Raw genomic sequence first — 17,817 nt, forward strand, 5'->3', positions numbered from 1 at the left:
TCTACATTACATCACTACCTTTTTAGTACCTTTTAGTGTCCTGTTTACTGGCTCTTTGGTCCTATTGATGCAGTAGAGTTCACGTATGTATTCAGTACAGTTTACTATTTTAAGAGATGAAGTCACATTATGCTTCAGGTGACCACTCATACTTTAGCACTTCAGTAACATGTACAATGCTTAAACCCTTTCTTTGCTGAAACAAATGTTCCTAGTTTCACAAGTTAGGACAAGCCACAGAGGAGCTATGTGCTTTAGAGTGGGAGGAGGCAAAAGCACACAGAGATACTTTTACTCCTGTTTCACCTTCATGCCTGTCCTTTCTTTGGTGTCAGAGTTTCTGTAACTCAGTGCTGATCTGGGTCTTGCTCTCACCTGCCAGTTCAGGCTGTTTACCCACCTCTTCCATACTGGAATTTGGGAGCTGTGTGAAGATGTGCAGATTTCATACAGGCTGCCTCCCGGCGTCATGAGCGATCCCTGCAATTTACTCAGTCTGCTAGTAATCCTCCTCCAGGTTATAAGCTGTGAGTAAGAACACTGCCTTGCTGAATTATACTCATGGTAAATGTTGTAGGAGGGAGATATTTTAAGTTATTCTGGAATGGAACTAAACAGAACTTTTGTCTGGCTAATGTTCAGCATGATGTACGAAGAAAGTGGTTTTAAGGGTGAGCCTACTTCAGTCTGCCTAAAATAAAGCATCTTTTATGCATGAATCCAGACCCAAAAGGAGCAAACAATTTGAAGGTAGCTGTAAATGGGAAACAGAGGAGGAAGAACACTAGCCTGCTTATAAATTCAGTGGTCCGCAGGTTTGTCTGTGGGTGTTCCTTAGCTGTGCTGCCATGTGGTGGGTGCTAGGGCATCTTAATGGAAGCACCGAGAAGCGCTGTGGAAAGCAGTGCCTTAAATCTTAAAACCATAATCTTTAGAATCTTAGCAAATTACTTTCCTGTGAAATTAACTATCCCTCTGATCCTGTTCTCTGTAAGGCTTGACACAATTCACTGCCCTAGATCTGACTGGTCCCTTTAGAACAAAAATTAAATCTTGCAATTAGGTATGTATTTAAACAACTGTAAAAATGAGTGGATGCTTCAAAAATGAGCAGAGGCCAGATGGCTTCTTTTTATTACCTCAGGTAGGGGGACCTGAAGCTCTGTAGGACTAGCTTGAAGTAGTTCTACCAGAAAAGAAGCAAACTGCTTGCAAATATAGCAAAGCTTGGGGACAAACAAAGTTGATTCACTGAAACTTGTATGTAAATGCACTTCAAAGCCAAGCACAGGTTGAATAGGCTGGTATTAGGCTGAAGCTTTGTAGTAAGACACTGGTTTGGAACTCTGTGAAGGCTGTAATCATAGTTGTTCCATTTCTGAAAGGAGAGCTGCATTTTTTTCAGCTGTTGTCTTTGTTCCCACAGAAGTCTTTCTCTAATTGTACTACCAGTGACCATTTTCAGGCACATGATGCTTTGCCTGCTCAGTTTCTGTCTCAAATTATGCAAGGAAAGAATTTAGACTTGAGAATAGCATTTGCCAGCTGTGTTTTCCCTTGGAGTTGAATACCAACTGCAGCAACTAGTTGAGTGAACTAGAACAGTCACTAGAGAACTATTCAACACGTGACTAGTCTTTAAGTACTGTATTGATCATTTTAAATAAGGTACTTATAAATAAAGACCATGCTAAAAATGTAGGTATCTAGAAACAATGTAGAAATTATATATAAAAAATGCAGGCTAGCAGGAAGTCATGTAGACCATCTGTATTTTAAAAGATGTTCTCAAATGGATAAAATCAAGGACAGTTCTTCAGGTTCTGTGAGGCAACTGTGACTTACAGCCACTGCAGTTTAGCCACCTATTTCCGATTCAATTTTTTTTTTTTTTATCCTTTGGTAAGAAACCATGCATAAAATTTTCAGCTCAAGTTGAAAGTTCTCAGTAACAGAACCAAGGCCCTGTGCTCCTTCACTAGCTATAGCTCATGTACACTTGCAGAACAGGGGCTTGTCCTGGTACAGTGGCCTGCAGAGAGAATGACCCACAGAAGCGAGGAGTCCGTTCAGGCTGCAGTTACCAGGACACCACTTACATAAGGTATGTGATTCTCCAAGTTGCATTATAAGCTAGTATCACTGTTTTCCTTTAAATGTATATTCCCCTGACCAGGCTTGCAATGAGCTGTCCTACAGGAAAGCAATATAAACAGACCTACCAGCAGGATCTCAAGTTGATCTCCCCTCTTACTGAAGCAATTCAGGTGTTTAAAAAAAAAAAAAAGACATAATGGTAAACGTAACCATGTTATGTCACCTTAATAAAAATTAGTAGCTTGCCTCTTTCGGTTGGAGCCATCATTATTCTGGATCCCATAAATCCCTACATGGTAGAAAATGCCAAAGCATTAAGAAGAGTTTTATGTAAGGCAGGTTTCTTATCTGAAGTCTCATTTCCAGTCAAACCTTCAATAATTGTACAAGACAAAACTTTGTAAATCCACATGAAACTTAGCCACAGAAGTATGCAGGTGTTGTCTTTGATGAAACCTACACTTGTATTTACTGGAATAGGAAAAAAAAATTAAGGAAAAGGCAGTGGCAATGTAGATGATGGAGTAAATATATTTGGTCTTGCTCATAAAGACTGAAAAAAGGTCTCCCATCTTCTGAATTTATGGAAATGACTCCTCATTACCTCCTCAGTGCCCACTGTTCTTCACTTTCAGTAGAGCAAAATTTGTGCCATGATTGGAGAGGTGCTGATTTACAAAAAAATCATTGTGCAGAATTCAAATTTTATATAATCCTCTGCTTGACTTGAATACCCAAGGTCTAGCTTTCACTGAGCCATTAGCAGTCAACTACTGGACTCGTCTCCAGGCTTTTCACAGCTTAACCATTTCAAGTTGCCTTTGACAAACTACTTGCTAGAAGTGTGGACATGGTGGGAAGGTGTCATAACTATCTACTTCAACCAGAAAGGACACAAACTCCATTGGATTCAGTCTTTTTTAATAAATTAATGTCATTCAAAATACAGTGCCAGAACATGATGCAGCTGAACATGCTAGTAAGGTTTGTCATGAAGCACCTGTGTTCATGTTAGATTGGCGGCGCCCCGCTACTGCTAGTGGTTCCTGGGATTAATGCCAGAGCAGCACTAGTCATCTGCTCTCCTGCACGCAGAGCACAGGATATTCCTGAACAGTTCGCTCCCCCCCAGAGTAAAAAAACCTGATAGCTAAGGGGTATCTATACACAATCACACTACAGTAATGCTTGTTATTAAATTAACAGAAAATAAAGACCTGGTTAATCCACACTAAAACTTTGTTTTACAATGGAAAAATACATCAGCAGCAGGAAGTAATATACATGAGCCAATGTTACTGTAATACAGAACGTGGAGACATTTACTGATTAAAGCTCCACACAGACCCGCACTATGAGGGCTGACAATCCCTATTGCAAGCCCAGCAACTTAAGTCCACACCTGGTAAACTACCAGCTGCTTGGAAGACCTGTATTCTAAATAGACAGGTATAAGTTAGTGAAAATAGAATACATGCACCTAATAATACAGCTTGACTGAACCTGCAGTCATTTTGCCCTGCATGTTACCATACAATGGAAGATCTACCCTTCCTACCACAGGTAGATCCATGGGATTTGTTTCTTTTTCTTTTAATGGCATTACTATACCAACATGGATATTAGTATTAAGGAAGTGCAGCACAGTCCTTTAATTAGGCCACACTGACAATTATGTCACTAGCACTTAAGTAGAATATCCAGAAGTAGTTCAGATCTAACTGGAAGATATTTTCGAAAGAGTTGTGACATCATTCTAGAAACAGTAACTACTTTTTTCTGAAGCTTTCTCCTGAACTGAGACTTCATAGAACTAGAAATTAATTCTTTAGACAAGTCAGATGCTTAAGCTCATGATATACATATATGTTTCTCAATTATCAGATAATAGTATTTCAGAATATGGAAGCATATCTGCTCATTTTACTGATTCATACTGAATGGCGGCAAGTGTTAGGTAGGGCATAAAAATACAACTCACAAGAGGCAGGTTTGACAATTCGGTTTCCAGACCTGTTCTTTCACAACCATTTATTTCAAAGTAACCGAGCACAGAAGCAGTTGTGCAGTCTAATCTGGGAGCTATACAGGCGGTAAAGTAACCATCTCCCCATCCAGCTCAAATTCATCCGCTCCATCTGGTGAGAAGAGATACGTTGGAGGCTTCCATGGGGACTCTTCAAGGCAAGACGGATACAGCTTCCCTACAGTGCACCGGAAGTCTTTCCCCAAGTCCCACAGCACTCGTTCCGATATATGCTGCCTCAGAAACCAGCGATCCAGTTCCAGGTCGTATTGATAGGTGGCATACTTAGCTCTCTCGTTCATGTGGGTTTCTCGTATAAAGACACATAAAGAATTAGAGATTACAACGGCTCTAACGCATGGGTCAGAGTAGCGCTTGGCAGGAATGTTGGCTGCCATTCTCCACTCATTTTTATTCACATCATAGATTTCCACCGTGACAGAAGACCCATCTACAGTACTGCTTGGGAGCCTTATACCGGAATTGCTGGCAATATGCAGTCCTCCAATATAGAATATCTTATCACCAAAAGCAGCAGCCGAAGCAAAACACCTACTTGTTTGGCGCATAGCCATTTCTACCCAAGCATCCGACCTGGGAAAGTAACAATACATCAGGTTGTGTGCCATTACATAAATGCAGTTGTGAACAGCTACCGCTGTGCTCCATTGCCACGCGCAAGGCAATGGGCTTACCATGGTCCACTCATCTTTCTCGGTATCGTATCTCTCCACAGTTCTCCTGTTGAGCTCTCCACCGACGCTATCGCCTCCGATTGCATAGATGTATCCTTCACAGCAGACCAGGGATGGCTTTATACGAACAAAGAGCATCGGTGTCTTTGGAAACCAAGTGTTTTGCTGTGCATCAAACCAGTAAAAGCAATTCACAGTTCTGAAGGCAGCCTGGAGTTTGCTGCTTTTACTGTGATTGGTTTTCGTGTTTTTCAGAGGAACTTGCCCACCTGCTATATAGATGTCATTATCAGGAGTTACAAGCGTCCCAACCTTATGCAAGTCAGCAGGAGGGTTGCAGAGTTTGTAAACTTTTTCTGCCTGGGGGCTATAACAGACAGAAGAATAAAGACTACCAGGGTTTTCAGCAGCAGCTTCAATGAATATCATCATCTCCTCTTTTGTCATACCAAGTCTGGGCTTGAAAAACTTGGGCATCGATTTGTACAGTCCTTGCACCACCACTGATTTATCATTGGGTGGTAAGCCTTGAAACCAGGCTCTCTGTGTCACTTCTGAAAGTGCATCGATTCGGATTTGGCTAAGAACAGAGGACAAATACTGCGATCGTGATTCTGTGTTGTACTCCAGCCATAACATAGCAGCTTCACGAACTGTCTCCTCCTTTTCCACATTTAAATTGTCACTGCTTAAAATATCTATTAGTAGATCGTGTGACAGTTGCATGAAAGCCTCCTGGTGGTATACAGCTGTGAACTTGTGCTCTACCATTCTTTTAGCACTCTGTTTTAACTCTTCACAGCTGAAGAGATCAGCAAAACTTAAGAGACGCACACAATTTTCTGCATTAATTTTTTTGATTAAGTATTCTCTACACCGTTGTAACACATCATCTACCTGTAATGCAAAGAAGAAACACACTAAGTATTACTGCATACAATCTATTCCTTCACATACCAGCAGCAGGTAAGAATACCTGCATTTAGTGTTGAATAACAGGGCTTAAGCCTGGAAAATACTATACATACACAAAAATACAGCACTGACTTACTCAAGTGCTTCATACAGATCAAGTATATCACATGTACTTGATGTCTTATGTCTGCTGGAAAAACTAATTTTCTGAACATTAGAAGTGCACTGTTTTACTTCCACCCTCCATAGGGACTGTAAAGCAAGGAGGGATGGGTGGAGGAAACCTGCCTGGCAAGCAACTGCTGTCTCTACTGAGCAAACTGAACAAGAGTGTTTTGAAATTACTAAACAGAAAAGACTTATTTAACAAGATAAAGAAAAAAATGGTTCCGAGATGAGAAGCAGTTATTCCATACTCAAAATAAAACATTCCTACCTGTAAGAAGCAGGCAGTTTCATAAAGCTGTTCTACTGTGCTGTCACTTATTGCCAAGTTACCCGTGTATGCGTAAGTTATGATAATTTGTAAAGTGGCCGCATCCACATTCCTCAGGTGCACGTGTGTTTGTTTACTTTCACTTAGCCCACTCATGAACATGGCTCTGAGGAGAAATATACATATTAAGACAAGGATCAACAGTAAATACAGTATCTTAAATAGTCAACTGTAAGTTTTCAGTGATTACACTCCAAAAGGTAAACTGTCTTTTTGGTTGCCTGTGTACAGGTGTTTAGTATTTACCTTAGGCTACTGTCTTGTATTTAAGACAAAGCATTTGTATAGAACATTTAAGAAGTATCATCAATGCCTTTTTTAGAAATATTTTGCAGTCATGCAAACTCTTGTGTTAATCAGCAGAGAACTCTTAATGATTTTAAGAGTTTTAATGATGGAATTTAAAACTTTTTCTATGTTAGGTGATAAGAGAGAGGAAACATCCTCCGGAAAATACTGTTTAAACATACACAGCTAGATTTTAGATTCTAAAACAAAAGCAGCAGATTTATGCAATGGACTGAGCTAAGTCCTATCAAAAAGCATGCTCCTCTGGGAGAAAATTAACTCAGAAAACGGAGCAAGGACTAGCACTCCATGAAGTATTTCTTACATACCATTCATAATAATAGGTAGTAAACTTTGAGTTTGTAGACAAAAAAAAAAAAAAGAAAAAAAATCAATGACAAAAAATTATCTGACTTGGTCTGAAAAAAAAGGTACAAGTATTTCTAATACATCTTCCTGAAAAAAGTAGCAAGGCAATTAAAAAAACAGGTTATTGTTTCTATAATGCTTTATATACCTATTGCCCATTCTCGTTTTTTAGTTGCGACACAGTTAAGAACAACTAATCAGGTTCTAGTTCTGTAAAACAGGTACTTGCCAATTTTCTTAGAACGGGGGACGTTGATTTTAAGAGCTTTACATAAACTCAGGTTTGGTATTTATGGCTGCATTGAAAACTCAGTTCAAGGCTATTTATATTTATTTGGGGCTTTTTAGGAAACCAAATAGGAGAAAAGTTAGAAGGGACAGTGGGTGCCCCCTACGGTCCAGCCTCCAGCGGCAGAGGGACAGGGGACATGGAGATACATTCCCTAAGCAAAGGCATTCCAGGAAGCACCTGACACAAGGATGGCACCCCACCACCATTCCCTCCTGCCCCCTCCTCATCGCTGGGTCTTCTAAGCTCCTTAACTCAGGGCAACTTGCATTTTAGGATTCACTGACTAGCCAAGTGAGTATCAACTTGCCATGCAGCTCTTTAAAGGTGAGGAAGACAGTAGGATGCCAGCAGAGACTCCTCTTTGTAGGAAGGAAGAGGCAGCTGTTAGAGAATCTGGCTGTGGTGTGTGCTTACACACTGGTGAGGGGCCTGTGCCGGAGCCGGGCTGCCGCAGCACAGCACTCCTCACCAGGATGGAAGGTGAGCTGGCTGCAGTCACACACAATGGCCAGATCATGCCAAGAGATGCTTTTCTGTTCTCCCCCCTCTCCCCACAGCCTCCTTCAGGGCTATCAATTTTTCATAATAAAGCTAAATTTAGGAAGCTGAGCATCTTTTTGTAAACCAAAGTAGAGAAGAAAAACAGAACACGACAAAACCACAAGCTTGATACTTCTTTTAACCAGTGCCAAAACCTCATTCCACAAATAATAAACACACACATACAAATAAGAGATCTGACTACATATTCTAATGCAGCACACTGCATGGACTGATGACAGCTTTCCAACCTTATGATTAGCCACCCACATGAAATCTGGCCACATTTCCAGTGGCTGTTATTTTACAGACTGTTGGAACTATGTCATCTGCACAAGGCCAACAGCAATAATCATTATCTAGTGATCACACAGTACTTGTTGCTAAAAATTGTACCAGGCTCATCTGAGATGAAAAAATTAACAAGGAAAACAGCAGCAACAAAAACTTCTGTGAAAGTAAGAAACTGATCCTCAAAGTTCTATGCAAGAAAGCAGATGACAGCATACAGAAAACATTTTGGACGTGTTCTGTATAGTGAGCCCATCTCAACAAGAAAAGAGAATTTGCAAACCTTGCCTTGATTAAACAGGAAAGAAAAGTTATAATCCTTCCACAATGCATCAGGAAGGTAAAACACGCATGGATGTAACCAAGACTAGTTTCAAGCTTCAAAATTTCTACCAGACAGGCAGATTAATTATTCTGTGTTGCCAACAAAATAACATTAATCACTGCAGAAAATTCACAGTGCCTTATCTTTTAGGACTTACTATGAAGGCATCTGCAAAAAGTAGTAGCACTTGACCGATCTTATTAATAAAAACTTTTAAAAACACAAAAAACATGGCACCTGGGAAGCAGGAGCTACTGAATTTAAAATTGGTTTTGTTTTGTTGTTGTTTTTTTGTTTGGTTGGTTTTGGTTTTTTTGTTGTTTGTTTGGTTTTGGTTTTTTTTTTTTTTTACCCCCACTGAGATGCTGTTGCAAACAGACAAAAAAAACCACCCTCAGACAACAAAACCGTTGCAATTGCAGCAAGACTCTCAGGTGAGAGAAGAGTTTGACTTCTTTGCTAAGCAGAAAAAACACAGATTATTCAGAAAAGGAAGCTATGAACTTGCCCGGCAATCCCTGCTTTGAGCAGAGGCTTCCAAGAAACTACAGCTAAGAAACATAAGAAACATGACAATAGAACTCCCATAGCCAAGTCTCAATAATCCTGTTACCCTACCTTGGGAAACAAATAAAAAGATTAATTATTTAAAGATTAAGCATGAAGAAATTTACTAGTTGGACTCAATTAACTCCCTAAAGAAAATGATCCATCACCAGTGTGATTTCCCCCTCCCCACCTTATTGTAAAAATTACAGTACCTATCCAGAGTAAGTCACAAGATGCTGGAAAATTTATTTTACTCTTTTGGTGTTGGCAAGTAATTATATTTAGGTCTTTTACTTACTTCACTGATCTTTAAAACTCTCTGCAACACATTAATTGTTAATTAAGTAATATTACACTCAAAACCAGGTATCACAGATTTTCTAGAATTAACAGATCCTAGTTTGAATACTTACCTGAAATAAGAGCTGCACGTTGCAAGAACCATCTTATGGCAGGGAAATTCAGTGCCCTCAACAATCAAGACTATGTCAGTTAGCAACTGCTGTTCATAAAAGAATTTTAACTGCTCCAGCAAGGATACAGCATACTCTGTATTTATCTGCCTCTCGTCCTGGGTAGACATGACTGTATTCCATTAATATTTCCAGGACCAGAGAGAAAAGTCAAGATCTTTTCACCAGAGAAAGGTCAGCTGAATGTTTCTGAAGTAACCAGGGAAGAAACAGCAGAAGATCTGTAGCCTTCACTTCAGAAGTGATACTTATTAAAAAAGGCAATGTTATCTTGAGCTGCTGAACCAATGTTTCAGACTTTGACCTACAATTAGGTCATCATGCTTTCACTTGATGTCACAATCTGTTCAGAGACTTTCAAGAGTGTCTCCAGAGCTCCTGTTGAGATCTACGACGCAGCAAACGAACAAGCAAAAGCGAAGTCTGAGGTAGATTTCGTGGTAACATCTCGTGATCAAAGGCTGCACTTGAGTGACTGAAAGCAGGAAAATAATTTTCACATTAGAACTTTTTCAAAAACCTTTCATAGTTACCTCTTAAAAGTAATTGTCTAACTTGTTTCTAAATTATTATTTAATCACTTGCACTATAACTATTGAAGAGAAAAAAAACAATACAAGTATTGAAAAGAAATGAAAAGCAGAAAAGTTCATACATCAACTCTCATCAAGACCTAGACTCACGAATTGATATAATTTATTTTGTCACACAGCTTCTAAGGCTGGAGAGTTAAAACGAGGTTCAGTAAGACTTTCTTCCTCTTCTAAGAATTACCCAGTTTTCCCACTAAGTACACCTGTGAATTTCCTTTAACCATTGAAAAGATACCCACATTTTTTTAATTTCCATATTAAACATCTACTTTTTCTGCTTCTGTTGTTTTTGTCTACTTAAAGCTTATCAGTACCAGGCCACTAAAAATATAAATGCAATTTCTTCAACATTCCATTGTTCTCCAACTATACTCTCAACATCATCATCAACCCATTTACTTCACCTTTGGCATTCTACTTGAGAAAAAGCAGAACCAGAGCTAAAGATTAAAAAAACCCTAACCACCTATATTCCCAATGCTTATTCGGTTCATCTTCTCTGTGCAGAAGGGCTTCACCTATTAGCGTTTTACATTCCATTTTTTTTCTCCTTCAGAGTCATTTCCATAAAGCCAGGTAAGCATGACTGCTGCAGACAGGAGAAAAGTAAGGAGAGAACAGGAGCAAAGGGATGCTGGAATAGCAGGGGTCAAAACACTTGGAGTGGTTAAAGAGCAATGACCACAGGCTACCAATGTCTGTTTTCTTGTTTGGACATTTCTCCTCCTCTTAAAAATGGGGTCAGGTTTTATCTTACCTTCCATGTGAATGCAGAAACATAATTAAGAATAGAATAGATAGTTGTGCCAGTAAAATCACTACCTTGAAGGACACCAGAGCACCACATCTATGAAATACTTCCAGATTTATTTAATCTTGCATTGTTCTTTCACATTCCAAAATCAAGGAATAACCAGACATTAGACAAACACGTCCCTAAGACATCACTATTCATTATAGTTCATAATGAATGGTGAATGCAGAAAGACCTTACTTGAAAGGACATACTTTAAATTCCATACAAAAATACATGGTTTAGTTTAAGATGAAGGCTGCAGAAATACCTGCCAGCCATATAAAGATCTGCTATTTCAGAGCCTTGCCTGTAATACAATTCAAAGACAGCTGTCTTTTAACATTCATTCACTTGAAACAGATATGCTTAATGAATACCACTAATTACTGCTAATTTAGTGTCACTGATCTTTTTCAGCAAAGAAATATACACAAACAGAAGTCTCCAATTCTTAGTTTTCACTGTTTGTTTAACTGGAAAACAGTCAAAATAGTCAAACCCAACGTTCACTGTTTGTTCAGATGAAGACAGTTAAGAAAAGCAGAAAATGTGTTAATAGTTGGGGGAGGAGGAAGGAGAGACTAGTATCTGCTATGATAATGTAATATCATAAATTTCAACCTCAGACCTTCAGGTTTCAGGTGTAGTTAACTGCTGAAATCACTAAACCACAAATATATCAAGGACATACAAAGATATTGCTCATCCAAAGCAACGACCTTCTGCTTCAAGTCACAACTTCTCTTCACCAAATTAGTATGCATCCTGTCTCTGCATCACTAACCACTATCCTGGTTATCTGATAACAGCTTAACATGCAACCTGATCCATTGACAGATTTTGCCCTGGACTTTAAATGGCTACAGAGATATGCAGACTTCCTAAGCGTGTTAGGCCCACAGAAATAAATAGCTTGTGGCCCTGCTGGTATCCCGGGTCTCTCTACAGCATTGTTTTTCCTGGCTTAGGAGTAAAGTTTCAATAACAGTACAAGCCAGTGGATTAAGCTCTGTTCAGGCAGAGCATCACTAGTCCTAAACTTTAGCAAAAGAAGTCATTGATTTCTTAACTTCCTATTCTGATATCATTTTAAAGAATACAGATCTTCAGAATGAGGAAAAAAAGAGCAAAACTAGTATGCCCTGTTTTAGTCATTAGGTAACAGAACCAGTCAAGGATGCTATGGAGAAATTGATATACACCTGCTAGTAAGATTAAAGACATTTTTGGCAGTGTGCGGCTGACAGTCGGTAACTGAAAAAGCAGACCTGTTCAACAGAAGACAAGTTGAAACTGTGAAATTAATTACTATAAATAGATGGAACATTTGAGTATGACCCTCAGTAGCAGAGGAGATTGAGATGATGACAGGAGACTTGTTGCAGAACACTTATGTGATGTGAACCACCTTTGAACTGTAAATGTACAAGGCTGGAGTCCTCTGTTTACAGCTGATCAGAAACCATCTCATTTCCGTGATGTGTTCCAGGGAGGTGCACATGGTAGGAACAGGCTACATACATGACTCTTGTTTTCCACATCCATACTGTGTTTTGCTGCCAATTATAAACATTTGCTAAAGAACAAAATTTTGTATTTGTCACAAAGTCAGGAGTCGCATCCCATTCCCTTGTAATGGAACCATACTAAATACTCCCCAGGAGAGCATTACATCAAGGATTTCTGAACTTCTGGTCTAAAATTACCATAATGTCATTTGCCCAAGAGAAGTGAATCTGTTCAAAACATTAGGATAAGTGGCGTAGAACATCATTTTGTGCCTGGAAAGTCATCTAAGACTACCTACCCCTCTCACACCTCTCTGAAGAGTTCAAAACAATTTTAAGAGATACTCTCCTCGCTTCAAAGGCTGAAAAACAGGCACTGAAGTAAGAATCAGCTTGTCCAAAGCCACAAACTTGCCAAAGGAGAACTGTAAGAGGCTCAGTTCTCCCCAGTCCCAACCTAACATCTCTCCTGCTGCGCTGTGCTTGGTTGGCATACTGCTCTTGGATCTCAGCTAACTGAAAATCCATGAACTTGAAGAGATGTCTACAGATGCACTACAGTCTCCTGTACTTCTCATAACAACATAGCAGTGAACATTTCTGATTTATGGATGAAAAGATCTATGGCTGAAGTTAGCTTAATATCCTGAACTGAAATTCTAATAGAATAAAAATAATCCTTGAACACAAGTTCTAATAATAAGACCTTCCCCTTCTACAATGTCACTGGAATAACCATTTTGTTCTGGGTAACTTCTCAGAAGTCAGCTATCTAAAACAGGACTGTGGCCTTCCAGCAGCTCCCTGCCAGTGGTACTGGATTGCAAACTAAACCAAATCATTACCAGGTGATCCAGAGTAACTCCCTATCAAGCTGGAGAGCAACATTAAGCAACAGGTTGATAAGAGGGTTTGTTTTTAAGTAATTATTCCTTTTAGCTTAAGTAGTTTTAATGAGGTGGCTTTTAACACTTGTTCATGTACTTCAAATCTGAATGAGACCATTCAAAAAATTAGTCATCAGATGTTAATGAGTTATGGGACAGGCTATTAACTGCCTTCCTTAAATCTGTTTTATCTTCTGAGGTCAGGCAAAGATTGATAAACAGAGATACATACACGGAAGTGTCAACACTATACTTCAATGAGTAACATGGAGTAAGTATATTGACTGTTTCCAATTTAATTAGTAAGAAAAGGTATAAGAAGTCATATTCTTCAGCTGGACTAATTAAAAAAAAAAATTACTTTTTTTTCCAAATAGGAAAGGCAAACCAGAATATATAGACATGCAAATCTGGGGGCGCTTTTTTGATATATTGATACTAGGAAAAGAAAGAAATTCTTCTGAAAATCCCATTAAGAAGTCTGCCAGATTAGATGCCTAACTTCCAATAAAATTTGGGGAAACACGTAAAGATCTATGAAAGTCTCACAAGTTCCTATCAGCCATCTAAATATATTTCTTGAATTCTAAATTCACTAGCTACACTTCTCACTTCAATAAACCTGTATGTTTGGAAGAAAAAGAAAAAAATATCCACCAAAACCTTATTTCCCTGGACATTCAACTTAATTTAGTTTTAACTAATAATTTAAAAAAAAAAAATAAAAAGCAGCTTTAAATACTACTTTTGTGCACTTTTAATCAAATTATTTCCATCCAAGGGCAGCTTCATACAAATCACAAGTAAAAAACACGACTAAAGCAGTGAGTCATTCACTATTTTTAACATAATAAAATGTCAGAATTAAGAACTCAACAACCGTAAGCCAAACTACACAAGCATTCATGTGTGTGCAGATAGCAATCCACCCAGCTAGCAATGTAAGTACCAAGCTCAGGCACTTTAATACTTAGTTACTATTAAGGATATGCCGAGTTACAAATTAACATGTTTCAAAATGATTATACCAACTAATAGGGAGGGGGACTACAAGTACTAAAAATGATTAAAATCAGTTATGTAAATCAATATACCTAGCCAACAGATCTCAAAGATAGGGAAGAAAGAAAGAAAGAAGAAAAAGGAGTTGGAAGCTCTAGATTCTTGAGCAATGTATCAAATTTGCATCCTTGGCAGTGAAAAAAGAAATAGGTAATTGATGAAGCAGTTCCAGGCTTGGAAGTTTTCCTCTCTTATAAAGCCATCAAAGGTGTCTTTGATAGCACTGCAGTCCAGAAACCCGAGGCCATCAAGGAGATTCTAATAAGGCAACAACATGAAATTTCACAAAAAACAAGGACCAATTTATTCCTACAATGTTATCATCTTGACAATTACTATTCACTTGGAAACTACTACTATTTTCCATACATATTATGCTTAGGAGGCAAGTTACAACTCTGAGGTAGGTGAGTTTTCTGAAACTACACAGAAGCTAGAGACTAGAGGTGTCAGACTCCATGTTAACAGCACGTTTGGTCACAATGCACTCACGACCAGTTTCTTTCCTGTTTTTCTGCTCCTAAAGGAAGTTATACACTAAAGGAAATACCTGCTCAGAAATAAACTTAGAACAAGATAAACCAACAACTTAACTTGGCAACTGGCCTTCTACACTGAGCACAGGTAGTTTCCAACCCCAAGGGCGTTTCTGTTTTGTGGAAAGACTTGACCATTTTGGAAAATTAACCTTTGAAAAAAAGTGGGCCATGGATGTCTCCAGTAAGATCCAGCCATGGATGTACAGAGAAGTGGGTTTGTTTCCTCTGAATTCCAGTATGTTAATGAAGCTAGTCTGTTTTATTTAGCACCTTAAATTCCAGTTCACAAGTATACATCACACCCTTAAATATTCACTATGAGATATGATGATGTTCAACTATAAATTCAACCATTTCTACATTAAGAAATGAGATTAACAATTAAGGTAGCTTAACTAACCATAAATTAGTTCCTGAAAGGTTAAGAGCCTTATAATGGATATCTTATTCATATATATAAAAATTATTCTCAAAATGCAACAACCACTAAATTAAGGAAGAAGAATTTTATGATTTGCAACAATTCTGATCTGTTTCATACTCGCATGACCAGAAAAAAAAAAGCCTACCTCAAAAAAAAACCCAAAAAATCACCACCTGTCCAAAACATAGTAAAAAAAAATATTAAATAAGCAGCAACATACTTTCTTCTGCTTTGGTCTGCTCCTGCAAGATGCTAGTTACATAGCACCAAGTATAACAGGACCCTTTTACTCCACACACAAAAGTAATTCGGAAAGAGGGGTGACACCTATGCCCAGATTACAAGACTACATTGTTTACACATCTGAGTATATTAAATATTAAAAATTACCTATTTTCCCTGGTATATTTATGAGAAACTGAACTAAACTGATCATGTATTTTAATAATCTCTTAAATACATCATCTGGACAAAAATCATGTAGATACAGCCCTAGGTGTGGTCACAACAGCACAGAGCCCTTCAGGTCCACTGTGATCACAGAGTAATATAGAAAGCCAAGCTATGGCTTTGCAAGGAAAGCTCTAAAAACGCAGATGCTGACTACAACCCAAATCCATTTCTAAACCATAGTTAAAGTTATTTCAAAAGCAGCAGGTATCTATCCTGTTCATAACAGAAATAGTAAATACTGGAAAAATCTTAGGCATGCAGACAGCTAACTTCAAAGCTACACTATGCATATATTTAGTCTGTAAAAGCTCACTTAATTACTCGACTCTTCAAATCCACATATAAACCCTGAAGCCCGCCACTGGTTGCTGTAGGTACTAACAGTATATATATGTACACAGCTAGACATACAAGCAAGGAAAGGTGGCCAATTACAATGCCGCTACAGCTCTGTTTTCCTAGAAGCCTTCGTCGTGTCAGTCCCTTCAAGCATCTCTCAAAAAACCACCCAAGTCACAAACATCCCAACCCGCTCAGCTGGAGAAGAGCTGAACGCTTCAAGCCCTACTGCCCGCCCCATTACAGGCCTGAGTTTACAATCGCCTCCTGTTTGCGGGACGCAGCGACCCGGTACTACAGAAAGAACAAATAGGTTGGCTTTTTTTTTTTTTTTTTTTTTCCCTCTCCAACACCCAGGTGCGCCATCCCGTCGCTCCACTGCTATAAGTCCTTTCCTACTTCCCTAAGAAGCCCCGAGGAAGGGGGCACCTTCCTGCTCCGCGAGTACCGCCGCACCCCGGGGGTCAGGGCCGGCCCCGCTTCCCCCCGCTCTGCTCCTCCCGAGCTCCGCCGCACCGGCAGCCAACCCCTGGCCAAGGGCCCGGCAGCCACCTCGCCTCCTTCCCCGGGGGGCCGCGGGTCCCCGCGGGTGTCCACGCCAGCCCGCAGCCGCAGCTGCCGGGCGGGAGCGGCCACAGGTCGCGGAAGGGGCGGGCGGGAGCCGCACCCAGGCGGCGGGGCGGGGAGGGGGGGGGGGGGGGACGGGGACGGCAGGCTTCCGCAGAGACCCCCGCGGGCCTCCCCACCGCGGGAGCGCAGCTCGGGGCCGAGGGAACCCCCCACACACACCCACCCACACACACCCCCTCCGCGGCGAGAGGCGGCCGACCCCCCTCACTCCGGCCCTGAGGAGACGCGAAACGGCCCAACGGCCGCCGCCTCGCGGAGCGCGGGAGAGCCGCCGCCGCCATCACACCCCCCCCCCCCCGCCTCGGGACAAACCTCCGACCGCCGGCTTCGTCTTCTGCCTCAGCGCCCCCCGACCGCGGGCTGCCAGGGGCGAGGAGGACCGGGGGGAAGCGGGGCGGGGGGAGAGGGAGGAGGATCCGGTCTCACCCGGGCTGCGGAGGCGGCAGCCACTATGCGCGCAGGCGCGCTGCTGCCCCCCCCCCACCCCCCGCTTCCTCCCCACAGCATCACTCGGCGGCCGTTACGAGGCGGCCGCGCGCGCGCATGCTCAGAGCGGCGGGGAGAGCCCCGCGCCCGCCCGCCCCCGTTTCCTGTTCCTCGCCCCCGAGTTTCCCGCGCCCGCGCTTCCGGCGGGGCGGGGCCCCGAGGCGGGAGGGGAGCGAGCCGCTGGCCCGCCAAACGGCGCGAGCGGGCGCTGCGCCCCCTGCTGGGAGGAGCGAGCGGCTGCAGCTCCCAGGCCCCTGTGGAGCTTGAGGGGTCCCGCGGGCGGCCTGGCCCCGCTCGCCCGCCCGCTCCCCCCCGGAGGGCCGCCCCTTTCCCCGCGGGTACCGCGCAGCGGGAACGTCCCCTTGGCCAAACGCGGGGGACCTCAGAGGCGAGGTCTGCCTCGATCCAACGGCGCCCTGAGGCGTGTGGGGCCTTGATGCCGCCTCAGGAGGGACGCGACAGGGGCGAGGGAGGCGGGAGGAGCCTGGTGACTGAAGCCTGGTCCAAGGGAAAGGAAAATCCTGAGGACAGACCGCTTTTTAAAAGCTAGGGAGTGTTTGGGGGTTTTTGGTTTTTGTTTTTGTTTTTTTTTTTTTTTGTTTTGTTTTTGTTTTTTTTGTTTGTTTTTTTTTTTTAATTTTATTTTTTTCATTTCCCCTTGGGTCCATCCACCAAGAGAAGGGCTAAGAATTGAAAAAGTTGAACACTTAATCTGATGACTGCAGGAGTTGCGGATATAAAACA

The 17,817-nt window shown here is 41.3% G+C and overlaps 1 protein-coding gene across 1 annotated transcript; it reads right to left on the bottom strand.

The window, feature by feature from the left end:
* Nucleotides 1-3,001: 3,001 nt before the first annotated feature.
* On the bottom strand, nucleotides 3,002-17,109 carry KBTBD2 (kelch repeat and BTB domain containing 2). Its single transcript, XM_032988864.2, has 4 exons — nucleotides 16,900-17,109; nucleotides 9,297-9,831; nucleotides 6,170-6,335; nucleotides 3,002-5,715 (listed from the first exon to the last, which is right to left on the bottom strand). Exons 2-4 carry the CDS (start codon nucleotides 9,464-9,466, stop codon nucleotides 4,180-4,182), a joined length of 1,872 nt encoding a protein of 623 aa, XP_032844755.1. The 5' UTR covers nucleotides 9,467-9,831; nucleotides 16,900-17,109; the 3' UTR covers nucleotides 3,002-4,179.
* Nucleotides 17,110-17,817: the final 708 nt, after the last annotated feature.

This window comes from Tyto alba, unplaced genomic scaffold (genome assembly GCF_018691265.1).
Source record: "Tyto alba isolate M040663 unplaced genomic scaffold, T.alba_DEE_v4.0 Super-Scaffold_46, whole genome shotgun sequence".
In the NCBI taxonomy this organism is placed as follows: Eukaryota; Metazoa; Chordata; class Aves; order Strigiformes; family Tytonidae; genus Tyto; species Tyto alba.

Coding starts and splice junctions, on each gene's coding strand:
- KBTBD2 (XM_032988864.2), bottom strand. CDS start 9,466: ATGTCTACCCAGGACGAGAGGCAGATAAATACAGAGTATGCTGTATCC. Junction 6,336..9,296: donor ACGTGCAGCTCTTATTTCAG/GTAAGTATTCAA, acceptor ATTTCTCCTCAG/AGCCATGTTCATGAGTGGGC. Junction 5,716..6,169: donor AAACTGCCTGCTTCTTACAG/GTAGGAATGTTT, acceptor TTTGCATTACAG/GTAGATGATGTGTTACAACG.